The sequence below is a fragment of the Carassius auratus genome, chromosome 10 (genome assembly GCF_003368295.1).
Source record: "Carassius auratus strain Wakin chromosome 10, ASM336829v1, whole genome shotgun sequence".
Taxonomy (NCBI): domain Eukaryota; kingdom Metazoa; phylum Chordata; class Actinopteri; order Cypriniformes; family Cyprinidae; genus Carassius; species Carassius auratus.
The window spans coordinates 20,316,627-20,329,459 of NC_039252.1; the positions used below are offsets into that span (position 1 = coordinate 20,316,627).

The 12,833-nt window shown below is 35.6% G+C and overlaps 2 protein-coding genes and 1 long non-coding RNA gene across 3 annotated transcripts; all 3 read left to right on the top strand.

Annotated features, from left to right (window-relative positions):
- Positions 1-459: 459 nt before the first annotated feature.
- On the top strand, positions 460-6,761 carry stambpa (STAM binding protein a). The gene is made up of 10 exons (XM_026274337.1): positions 460-615; positions 1,070-1,284; positions 2,322-2,397; positions 2,500-2,595; positions 2,676-3,039; positions 3,135-3,259; positions 3,581-3,718; positions 3,842-3,954; positions 4,046-4,145; positions 6,232-6,761. Exons 2-10 carry the CDS (start codon positions 1,082-1,084, stop codon positions 6,286-6,288), a joined length of 1,272 nt encoding a protein of 423 aa, XP_026130122.1. The 5' UTR covers positions 460-615; positions 1,070-1,081; the 3' UTR covers positions 6,289-6,761.
- Positions 6,762-8,130: 1,369 nt separating this feature from the next.
- LOC113110502 (splicing factor ESS-2 homolog) lies at positions 8,131-9,839 on the top strand. The gene is made up of 3 exons (XM_026274665.1): positions 8,131-8,457; positions 8,809-8,936; positions 9,743-9,839. Exons 1-3 carry the CDS (start codon positions 8,368-8,370, stop codon positions 9,753-9,755), a joined length of 231 nt encoding a protein of 76 aa, XP_026130450.1. The 5' UTR covers positions 8,131-8,367; the 3' UTR covers positions 9,756-9,839.
- Positions 9,840-10,004: 165 nt separating this feature from the next.
- Positions 10,005-12,431, top strand: LOC113110503 (uncharacterized). The gene is made up of 4 exons (XR_003293166.1): positions 10,005-10,124; positions 10,297-10,412; positions 10,614-10,687; positions 11,484-12,431. It is a non-coding gene; the product is annotated as an uncharacterized LOC113110503 (long non-coding RNA).
- The last annotated feature ends 402 nt before the right edge of the window (positions 12,432-12,833 follow it).

The window sequence follows — 12,833 nt, forward strand, 5'->3', positions numbered from 1 at the left end:
TTTTATGGAATATTACAAAAAGTTCTTTAATTTAGTTTAGTTTAGTTATTTTAATAATTATTTGAGATTAAAAATGTACAATATAATACTCAAGTACAATGACATGTATGAAGAGAGAGAGAGAGAATATGACTAACCTTTTTAACATTGGTCAATTTAAATCTTAGATTTTCATAATTATTTAAAAATGTAAGAATTTAGTTGTTTTTAAATACAATTTTACCTCGAATAGAAGTAAGCAACAAATTTCAGATTTCAATATTTTGTTAGATATAAATAAGTGTCTTTCTGTGTAAAAGCAACAGCATTATTGTATTTTTGTAGCGGTACATAAATTCGAGTTCCATCATCCTGAAGGAACATACAAGCGTCATAGTGATAGAATCAAAAAGTTCTAAAAATATGCTTCGAAGTTCTTCGTGATTGGTCAACGTGAGGCATGACTTCACCGTCAGCTGACTGCGGTGGGCGGGGTATTTCCGATGCAGGAAGTCAGTCTTGTGATATCACAGCTAATCTGAACACTACACGCTTTGTTTTCACAATGTCTAAATAAAACGAAGATATATGAGATCAAAGCATCTTTAAAAGCTTAAAGAAGTGCGGTGTTATCAGGTAGGAGAGTGATTTTACCTTCATGCGAGACTTCTCTTGCTATCATTGTTTGTTCCTGGTGGTTGGCCTGTCAATAACGGGTGCCACCAGACTCATTTAAAGTTAAAGTCGAGTATCGTCAGCTTATTTAAAAAAAAAATACATTATTTATAATGTATACATTACATAAAAAGTATTTTGACATATTAGCAATGTAGAAAAGTAAATGAATTCGAAAACAAATGATCAAACCAAATGACATTCGTTATATTATAAAACAACGACACCTGTTCGAGTTCTGAGTAAAGACCATTTATAAGCATGTTACAGTAATACTTGATTTCATATTTTGATGTCTGATGCAGTGACTTTCAGACATTTTAAAGTGTCCAAATGCGTTTTGAAACCTCTTTTTAGAGTATCTACATCATAACCTTGTTGTGACAGCATGTTAAAGTGTGTTATTGATCTGCAGGCAGGAGCCATCATGTCTGAGCAGGGTGACTCCAGTCTGCCGTCTGAGGAGAGGCTCCGCGCTCTCATCAAGCTGGGCAGCTCTGTGGACGTCAGCGAGGACGTGCCCCCCCGCCGGTACTTCCGCTCCGGGATGGAAATCATCCGAATGGCCAACATCTATGCAGATGAGGGGAATGTCGAGCATGCATTCATCCTTTACAATAAGTACATCACGTAAGTACAGCAAGAGCAGCCTGGAAGTGCCAAATGCCTGGCAGGTTGGTTATTGATTCCACATATCAGATTCATTACACTGTTCACTCTCCTGATGGAAAATTGCCATTAGTAGCGTACAAAATATGGCCTATACTCTTAAATTAAATTTTTTCCCACTTTTTCAGCTACTGATAAGTGAAAAGAGGTGCTTAACCTCCATAAATATTGATCGTTATTGTTAGGAGGTCAAACTAAACGTTATGTAGGCTGATCTGTTTTATGTTCTATTTATTTTATGAGACTTGCCATTTTTGCAATCCTGTTTCAAAAACAAAATTTAAGATGTGTAGATGGTTTGAAACTCTGATTTGAGTGATTTTGCTGTTTATTATAAATAGTTAGAATTAAACATTCAATAAGCATATATAAATAAACAAAATAATAACTATTATATTCTGTATATATAATATGTGACCCTAGAGCAAAAAAATAAAAAATAAACAGACATAAATAGCATGAGTATATTTGTAGCAATAGCAAATACAGAGTATGGGTCAAAATTATCCTTTTTTTTATTTATTTATGCCAAAAAATCATTAGGATATTAAACATGATCATTTTACATAAAATTTTTTTAATTTCCTACTGTAAATAAATGAAACAAAATGAATTTTTGATTAGTAATATGCATGGCTAAAATATTTTTCTATTTGAATGTTTTCTTATTTTGCTTCCTTTTATTTAAAAATTTCCATTACATTTCATATAAACGTAAAGCATTAAAAGTCATAAAACCATTTGTGTGATCTTGTTATTTACTAGAAATATGTTTCTTAATATACTAGGAAATAAAGAAACATTTAATAAACATCAAAACTAATATATATATAAAAAGTATATATATTGTGTGTGTATGAATAAAAATTTAAATAAGTTAATATAATAACATTACATTTTTAGAACATATTATACAGATAATAAATATGTATAAATGTTAATGAATTATAATATTTTGAAAATAATCAATAATGTTCCTGCGTTTTACTTCCTTTTAGGTTGTTTATTGAAAAACTTCCTAAACATCGTGAATATAAAACCGCCAACATTCCTGAGAAGAAAGATACGATGAAGGTATGATTTTCTTCTTCCTGGAGAAAGTTAAATGGTTCATAAAGCATGCCAAATGTGAGAGAATATCTCAAGCTAATGAATATCCCTTATTTCCCATGCTAGAAATTAAAGGAAGTTGCTTTTCCGAAAGCTGAGGAACTGAAAAAGCTGCTTCTCAAGCACTACGAAAAAGAACACGCCGAATATCTCATCCGAAAGGTGGAGAGATATTTCTTAAATGATACCTTCAAATGAATTAAAGTAATAGTGTTTATTGACGGGTGTGTGACTCCTGGCAGCGAGGGGAGGATGAGGCCCGGGCTCGAGAAGTGGCCAAGCAGCGCGAGCAGGAGGCAGAGAAGCAGAGACAGGCCGAGCAGCAGCAGCGTCAGCGCGAGCAGGAGCAGTTCAGTGCCTTTGAGGAGATGATCCGCAGGCAGCAGCTGGAGAAGGAGCGCCAGCGCATCATGCAGGAGTTCAGCGTCCCGGTATCACCCATCTCTCCCAGAGATCTCCTGGTGCCTGACGCTCAAGGACCTCCACAGGCCTCGTTTTCACCGCCGACGAGCCCCGAAGGAACCTCAAACCATGTCTCTCAAACGACACCCCTCCCAGCGTTTGACCGTTCACTGAAGCCTAGTGTTCCAGTCAGTGCAGGACACAGTGAGGCTTCTCAGTTTACACTTCCTTATTCACTGCTGACATGCATATGTTACAACTGTTCAGTAATTAAGTTGAGATTATATGCGTTTTCTCAGGTGCGCTGGTAAACGGCTTGCGGCAGCTCTTTGTGCCCGCCGAGCTCTGCCAAAGATTTTTAAAGCTAGCAGATGCCAACACAGCACGAACCGTGGAGACCTGTGGGATTCTGTGTGGCAAGCTGGTACGTCCAAAACATGCTCGGACACAAGCAGACTGACACAAGAATATGTTTTTTTGGGAAGTTCAAAAGAAAAGCATTTATTTGAACTGAAATTGGTGTAAACATTATAATTATAGTTTTTGGTTGATTTAATGCAGCCCTGCTGGAAAAAAGTATTAATGTCTTTAAAAAAAAAATTAATAAAAATAAAACAACCCTACAGAAGTGTATATAAATCTTACTATCTCTTAAATCTGCAACCTTAAACCTTTAATAACATATCTGAGGAAATCTGTCTTATGATGAGCAAATCACAAAACGGTTTGATGTCTTCTTCCACAGATGAAGAACGCCTTCACAGTGACACACGTGATCGTGCCCAAGCAGTGTGGAGGACCAGATTACTGTGACACCGAGAACGAGGAGGAACTTTTCCTAATCCAGGATCAGAATGATCTCATCACACTGGGCTGGATTCATGTAGGATGTTTTCTGGATAGTCCTAGACTTTTTATGTTTTATTTTTATAGTATCACTGTAATTATGTGTCTTGAGAATAATCATTCTCTCTTTTTTATATATATATATATATATATATATTAGACTCACCCGACCCAGACGGCCTTTTTATCCAGTGTGGACCTGCACACACATTGCTCTTATCAAATCATGCTTCCAGAGTCTATAGCCATTGTGTGCTCACCTAAATTTAATGAGTAAGTTTTTGGCTAAACGCCATGTTAATTAGTTTGAGTGATAGTTAGCATGATTAATGGAAAAATAACAGTCTGATCACTTGTGCTCCAGGACTGGCTACTTTCGGCTGACAGACCACGGGATGGACGAGATCTGTTCCTGCAAACAAAGAGGATTCCACCCGCATCCAAGAGAGCCGCCCCTCTTCTCTGTGAGTGACGCCTGATTAGAGATCAGTGAACCCTTTAAGAACTTAAAAGAATAGCTTACTCAAAACATTCAAATTGGTCATCCGAGATATGAGTTTTGTTTCTTTAGTGGAACAGCTTTGGAGATATTTAGTAGTACATCACTTGCTCACGAATGGATCCTATGGAGTGAATGGGTGCCGTCACAGTGAGTCCAATGAGTCCAAACCGCTGATAAAGACATCACAATAATCCACATCACTCCAGTCCGTTAATTAACATGCGTGAAGCAAAACGTTTCTTTTGTAAACAAATCCATTATTAGAGTGTTTTAACTTTAAAAACGTAGTTTCTGTCCAAAATATCCAGTCTATAATTCATAACAGCTCTTCCTCTAGTGAAAAAGTCCATCTCCTGTCCACATCAAAATCCACCACTGTAATTGTTTAAAGCTGTAATGGACTGATTTTTGATGCATGATCTGTGCGTATTTCTCTCCTGATTCAGATGAAATTACTTCACTGGAGAAAGCAATGTTATAGGGGACTCGTATTTTAGCCAGAAGCTACTGGTTTTAATTAAAAGCTAAAAAGATCATAATGATGGATTTGTTTATTACAAACATGCAGTTTTTCATGCACATGATGATAATTGTTGGACTGGAGTGGTGTGGATTATTGTGATGTTTTTATCACCTGTTTGCACTCTCATTCTGATGGCACCCATTCACTGCAGAGGATCCATTGGTGAGCAAGTGATGTAAAGCTAAATTTCTCCAAATCCAGGGCCGCGGGAAGTAATTTTGAACAGGGGGTGCTGTGAATTTTTTTTATTTTTTTTTACAAAAAACCTATGAGCCTATAGGCCTATTTAAAATACATTTTAAAAATAAATACATTGAGATTTACTACTTTATTGTCATATACACTTCAGTGCACAGCCAGCCAGGGTCTGAAACGTACAGACATCAGTTCTCAGAAATAATAGTTTAATAATCGAAAGAAAACGAAATAATTACTTTCATTACAATTTCAGATAGCATATACATACATGCAACATATTTAGATACAACAAATAATATTACAACAAAATATAATATCAATCAAACTTCACAATAACGCTAAAACAATGCAATCGATTTGGTCAGCTGGCTTGAGTCACTGCACGTTTATGTCACGTTTGTCACACGCAACTCTATTAACTCCAAAATCTTTTTTATGCACACCACAAGGAAATAGTCACTGACTATTTAAGCAATTTGTTTATTGAACAGTTCTCCACATCCATTACGCAAAGAACACACGCACAGTATAAAGCTTTCTGTCTCCATCTCCAACCTTTTTACACAAACCACAATGAAATAATCTCTGACTATTTAAACGTTATTTAACAGTTCTCCTCAACCATTACGCAAATAACACACGAACGAAATAATACTCTCCATCTCCATCCCCACCACATTACAAAAATACTATAGTGTACTACTTACAATTGCTTGGCTAGTCAAAGCTGATCCCACACTTGTTGCCAAAAAAATAAATGTTACAAGCTCGGCAGCACCATACTCTTACCTGAGTTACATGCAGGCGGGGTGCCCTGGTTACAGGTGTACAAATGTCGAGGTGCGCTGTATTATATAAAGATGGATGTATTCTACATGGAACGAGCGGAAAACCTCGTTACTCGGCGACCAAACCTGCCTGCCTGACGTTGACAACGTAACTTCCGAACCTGTCGATTAGGCCTCAAAATATTAAATTAAAATCCAAAATATACGTAATAGCCTACGTGTTTCAAAATCATTTTCTAAAATATTCATAAGGAATTTATAAATTGTGCAAAATATTTTAATAGGCCTACATTTTTTTTATCTCCCTCTCGTCACTAGGGGGTGCTGCAGCACCCCCAGCACCCCCACTTCCCGCGGCCATGTCCAAATCTGTTTTGATGAACAAACAAACTCCTCTACATCTTGGATGGCCTGAGGGAAAATACGTTTTCAGCTAATTTTAATTTAACTACTCATTAAACTGCATTTTATTGATCTGCTTTGTCCTTTAACCTTATGTGCACTATAATGAATGATCTTCATCTGTGTTTTGTGCTCAGGCTAGTCAACACGTCACCATAACAGACGGAAGTGTGAACGTGATGGATTTACGGTGATTTCATCGCTTCTGCTTCGAAATATGTGCCTTTGCTCTTGACCACACAGCAACTTGCCAAGAAGCTCCCAAAGGGCAAAGAAGGTCCCTGCTGAACATTGCTACAAAGACACTGGGCCTCTATCATCACATCTTAGCAGTCTATATTTATTAGTTTAATTCTGTAATATCCAAATGTGACTAATACGAGCTTGAAGTTGAGCTGTGTAGTTTCTAGCATTAGCAGCATCAAGTGGATTTGCAAAAATAAAGACAAGTTGTGACCTCAAGAATACGTGACGGAAAAAATAGAAATGCATGGCTTCTGTGAGCTTCCTTTTGTTTAAAACTAGTTCTTTCTGTTCGATGTTGCAGAAATTACACACTTCACCTATAAATACCTGTACATATTTAAGTGTTCACTGCAAAAAAAAAAATCCAATACAAGTATGACAAAATAAACCAAGTATCGTTTTCTGAAAAAAGAAAAAAAAAGAACAAAATTAAGTGAGTTTATATACTTAAAACCTAAAAAGATATGTGCAAATCAAAAGAAAAACGATTATTTTTCATACCCAATTGACATATTTTTTCTTGCTTTAAGCATAAATTCACTTGATTGTGATACATTTTTCAGAAATACCTTTTCAACTTTCTCAAGCACATATATCCTGCAAGCACATTTAGATATTTGTGATGGGAAAGCAAGTCAAAAATGCCAAGTAAGAACTTTTTTTGCAGTGTTGTCTTAGCCAATCCATATTTTGGCCTTTTTAAAAAGACTGAAGGCTTAAACATGTGGTTCATGTACAGGATCACATAAGCCATCCATTTAATAGCATACTGCAGTTACATTTTCTTTTAGTATGCAGTTGTTTTTAGCTCTGCCTCTGGTCATACAGGAAATGTTCAGATCTTTATGTTGATTAAAAGATCCTCATACGCCATTGTAACCAGTTTCAAGACAGACTGGATTCTGTATTTAACCTAACACTTGACCGTGAAAAAGCTGATTCTTTACGTCTGACTATGATTTTGTTCATCTCTTATAAAATAGCTACTTCAGTATGTATCAGACTGTGATCATGAAGGCAGATGATTATAGAAAGCAAAGACATTCATTTTCATGTTCTTTCAGTTAAACTATTCTCTGTTGCTTTCCATAACATTTTAAGTGTTGTTAGTCTTAATGCATATGTGGTATATAATATTCTGTTCTGTAGTCATGTGGTTCATTTTGTGGGACTCTGAAGCTTTGCATTTTTTATTAACACAATTAAATGCAAGCATATCTTCACTTGCATATTATCTGCTAAGGCAAGACACTAGAGGGAAAGCTCAATTTTGGCATATTTTGTTTCCATAACGTGTTTTCTTTTTAGAGTAGTGCAAATAAAATATCCAAAATACACTTTTAAGGGTTTATTGTTTTCGGTTATGTACATTAATGCAAAAATATGCATATTTAATTAGATGTTTGATTTGCATATTTAGACCAGTATGACACTTCACAAATTGTCTTAAACTACTGTAATTAATTAACTAGGGAAGTATGGTGATAATTATTAGTTTAATATGTACCTTACTCACCTGTGGTGTTTTGTTAGATTTGTTTATTAAAGGCTTTGACACCTAGAATTCCTTTTATTGAACATTATGGACTGAAATAATATGTTTATCGCTTACCATGTTCACTGAGGTAATGCGCTATTTAAGTGTTTACGTGTGCTAGAGATGTTAAGCTGCTTCAGTCATTAAAATGCTATTAAATGGCTACGTTTCAGTGTTCTGCGCCGGAAATTATGCAAAGAAGTTTCGGTTTTATTTATTTATTTATTTTAAATTTTAAATTTAAATTTTTTGACCAAGTGGTGGTGAAAATGAACATTTATCGCGAGCTATCGTTCAAATATGCAACAAATACATTTTAAACATATATTAATTGCATTTCGTTAGAGAGAGAGAGAAAAGTACTTGGCGTACAGGCTAACGTAAACAACGTTTTACGCAGTTAGATTTTCAGGTGACGTTACTGTAAACAGTTCCTCCTGTTAAAATAAAAAAAAATATGACAAAGAGAAAGATTTGAGTCGGAAGTCTGATGTTACTACAGTCGCTGTCAGGAATGATGTGGTATGGACTAACAAACCGAAGAGGAAGATTCTTGATGAAGTCAGATCAATATATAGAGGTAAGACATTATGCTGTTTACAACGGGATTTTCTGACATCGTGTATTGTATTATACTTAATACATTCAATAATTTGTGTTGTTTAACCGATTTAATCCTCATGTATTTTTGAAATGTGCTCCTTGAATAGACTTGGTATGACTTTGGCTTTGGTTTTTTATTATTATTAAATAACAACCATCAACACCACACAGTGTTTACAAAAAATACCAGGCCGTTTTTCAGCATATAATGTGTTATACAGGAACAGCTGATTGAGTTTCATCTGTCACCTGTAAACAAGATGCTTATATCTGCTTAAATTAGTTTCCCTTGATTTGCTACTAACACACACCACAATTTCTTCCAAAGAGTTTGGGGAAGATCATCCAGAGGGACTTTTTCCCAGATGTCTCCAAACTTAAAGCGCAGAAGGATTATCTGGAGGCGGAGGAGAACAGAGATCTGGAGTGGATGAGGGAGGTCGCCATCAAATATGGGTCTGTGATGGCTAAATAACACCCCTCGAACCTATGTGCCCTGTGAGGGATGTTTCTTACGCTTTGCTATTAGCTCACCTGAAAATTAAAATTCACTAAAACATTTACAATGTGTCCTCTGCAGTGAATGGGTGCCATCAGATTGAGAGTCCAAACAGCTGATAAAAACATCACAATAATCCACAAGTGATCCACACGAATTCCAGCCAATCAGTTAACATCTTGTGAAGCAAAAAACTTAATGTTTGTAAAAAAAAAGCCTTAAAGTTACACTGCCTTTATAATATATTTGTTACAAACACATTTTGATGGAATGGAGCTGGCTAATTGTTTTTGGATTGTTGTGATGTTTTTATTAGATGTTTGGATTCCAATGGCACCCATTCACTGCAGAGGGTCCATCGGTGAGCAAGATGTGATGCTTATCTGTTCTGATGAAGCAACAAACTCATTCACATCTTGAATGTTTTTTTAATAATTTTCTTCCCATTTAAACACGACTCCCTCAAAATCTGAGACCCCAGATGGTCGAAGTGCATCTCCCTCATGTTTGCAGAGCAAACACAGATCAGCGAAAGAGCATGGTAAAATGCTGCTAAAATGAATACATATCATCTCTTAAGCATTTGATTAAAGTACATTTTAAAAGCTGTTTTTTGTATTATTGTATTTTTTACATTTAAATATGCAAACAAGGCACTATCTAATTACATATGCACAAAATCTGCACAGTTTTTACAGAGGGGTTTTGGGTCTTTTTGGAATTTTAAAGATATATGCTACTCGTGTTCTGTATTATGTTTCAGGAAAAGCCGCTGAAAAAAGAGAGGAAAATGATCTTCTGTCTCTGGACCATTTTCTTGCTAAAAACACAAGTGAAGACAATGCATCCTTTGAGCAGATAATGAAGCTTGCGGAGGACAAGGACAAGCTGAGGCATGCGTGGCTCTATGAGGCAGAGAATGAATACAAAGAGGTACAACACAACAATAGCTAATACATATCATTGATTTTTGTATTGTGGGTGATGTTTTGAGTTCTGACAAAGTTTATTGTTCTGTCATTTAAAGAGTCACGAGCAGAACCTCGCTCTACCGTCCACAGAGAAACAGGCGCTTGAGTGCACCAAGGCAGGATTGGAAACATGGCAGTACAAGGCCAAAAATGCACTTATGTACTGCCCTGAAGGTTAATATTCCAGTGAGGATCTGCATCAAATAGAAAATGAACAGCATGCAAGCAACATTTTGGTGTCATTTTAATATGTTTATGGCCAAGGAGCCATCTGGTAAATTGCATGTTCATTTTGTTCCCCAAAACACTTTAACATAATAATGTTTTTGTTTTTTTTAAGAAACAGAAGAGCATAAAGTTTTTTAAAGCCTGATGACGTGGGGTAAGATTCAAAGCACTCAGTTTCGCCTGGATGGCTCGGATACGCCACTTGTGGAGAGAAGTCACGGGCCATCGTTAAAGGTCCAGTTCATTTCTGATTACGTAGAATGTCACCGGTTTTATTCCCTAAACTGAATATTAGAGGTTTTTTTTACCCAATTTTAGATAATCAGAAAAAAAATCTATGTGTTTTAGATGGTAGTGTGCACTATTACATTTGTTGTCCAGTATTTGAATAAAAATAATGAATGGTTGTTTTTATGGATGTTTTCCAAATTCCAGAGCCTGGTAGAAGAGACCGTTTGGGACTGAAAATTGCCAAAGTCACTGCAAAAAGTCACTGAAAACCTTGCAAGGTAAAAAAAAAAAAATGTTTGTATTTCACACTTTTTTGTCTAGGCTAAACAACCAGGATAACAATTTAACGATCAACATCAAAATATAATATTTGAATGTCTTACATATTTTGTATTATTTCAAAACTTAATGTTCTATATTTATTTTCAGAACATTTAAATCAAATCCCAGATTTTGAATCCCAGATTATTTTTGTACCAATTATTTTGGTTGTCATTTGGCAGGTTTTAATTTTCGGCATTGGCAATTATGTTTTCGTGTTTTATTTTGACAATGCATCGGACTTTTGTTTTGTCAGTGTTGAGACTGTCCCCTCAGGAGTAGTCTCGCGTAGCTTAACCCACGGCTGAAGGTCTGGAATCCATGGCAGATTTCATTGGCCAAGGCCCGCCCATGAGGCTGTTTGACTGACATGTCAACCAACCAATCACAGTTAGCTTCGCTCATCGTCACGTTTCGAGGCGTGGAAATGTCGCCGGTGTGTAAAATTCTCTGACATATTTTAAAGATTCTATGCCGCAAACTTTAAATATTTTGCATAATTTTGAAACTCCAGTGTTTAGCTGATCCTCATAAGCACTCGTTGTCACAGTTGTAAACACTACTTTAAATATTTACATAAATTTTTACTATAAATAAGTGTTTGAATATAAAGAGTTTCAGCGGTGGACAGAAAACACAGCCATGAATCATATCTATAACTTAAAAAAAGAGAATCTTTGGTTTACTAATGAACATTTTAAACCAAAGCTGCATTTATGTTGTGTACTTAATTATTATTTGAATGTATTGCAGCCTCACTCCGAAGGGAATGAATCCCGCAGCACTGTCTCCTGCCCTTCAGCGTCTAGTAAACAGATCATCCAGCAAATACACAGATAAAGCCCTGAGGGCGAGCTACACCCCGTCACCTGTGCACAGGAGCATGGGCTCTAAGACTCCCCTCTGAGGCGCTTCCTCCAGCACACCAACTCCCGGAAAAACCAGAACACCATGCAGCCACACTGAACCCGGCCTCCATCACAGACAACCTCCTCCAGCTGCCCAAGAGAAGGAAAGCCGCGGATTACTTCTGAATCTAAAGACTGAACAAAAACTTTAACATGGGCAGGGTCAAATATTTATTATGGTTTTTTACTTTTTTTAAACTGTGAAACCGGATTAATCATATTTTTCTTGGACTTCAATCTGTAAGGAAAAAAGTCTGCAACTTACACCTAAATACATTTTATAGCTAGTGTATATTCAGTTTTTCAGCATCATTGACATCATCTGATTTAATCAGGTGAATCATGTGTTTCATTCAGTTCTTTCCTAGATTTGTTTTGAACAAAAACTGATACAGTCCTCCTGAAGTTTTAGGATCTTTTATGACGTTAAAGACATCTTTAAATATCTCAGGGGCACAAAAAAAGGGTGTTCTACAGATTTGTGTGTATTATTTCACCCTCCATATTTTACATGACCCACTTGTTTAATCAATCTTTAGCATGAAAATATGCAAACAGACTCTTTCAGTGAACTTACACTAACACAGTCTATGATTGCTGGGTTTGACAGAAGACTCTTTAATTTGTTTCTTGAAACTGTGTTTGATTATTTTTGTAATATCTGCTTTTCATCACGTTTTATATGATGCAATTGTAATTAATCCATGTTAGCCAAAACAATACATAAGTGTTTCAGAATTGTTTTACTGTTTAAATTTTAAGAAAATAAAATAATAATTGACAATTTACCACATTTAGTGTGACAACAAGCTTTGCTCAATTTGTGTTAAATTATTTAATAGCTTTTTTGTTGCAAAATGTTACACTGTAAAAAAAGGTGTAGGGTTTAATTTGAAACAGTTTTCACTTTGAAATTGGCAGAAACTAATAATACAAAAATGGCAAGGAGCACATTGTATTAAATGAGATATCTTGAAAAACTTTTGTATTTTCTCATAAAAGGTAATCCCTTTTATTTACAACTTTGAAAAATATAGTGGCTAAATTGTTCATTTCATTTGTATCTTTTTTTTCCTCAAGAAACATTTTTTATAAACAGCAATATTTTTTTCAGTTTTTTTTTTGGGATGATGAATAGAGTTAAAAAGGAAAAGTATATTTTTGAAGTAAAAAATAAATAAATGGAACATTGTAA

Coding starts and splice junctions, on each gene's coding strand:
- stambpa (XM_026274337.1), top strand. CDS start 1,082: ATGTCTGAGCAGGGTGACTCCAGTCTGCCGTCTGAGGAGAGGCTCCGC. Junction 2,398..2,499: donor AGAAGAAAGATACGATGAAG/GTATGATTTTCT, acceptor TTCCCATGCTAG/AAATTAAAGGAAGTTGCTTT. Junction 3,955..4,045: donor TGCTCACCTAAATTTAATGA/GTAAGTTTTTGG, acceptor CTTGTGCTCCAG/GACTGGCTACTTTCGGCTGA.
- LOC113110502 (XM_026274665.1), top strand. CDS start 8,368: ATGTTACTACAGTCGCTGTCAGGAATGATGTGGTATGGACTAACAAAC. Junction 8,458..8,808: donor AGTCAGATCAATATATAGAG/GTAAGACATTAT, acceptor TTTCTTCCAAAG/AGTTTGGGGAAGATCATCCA.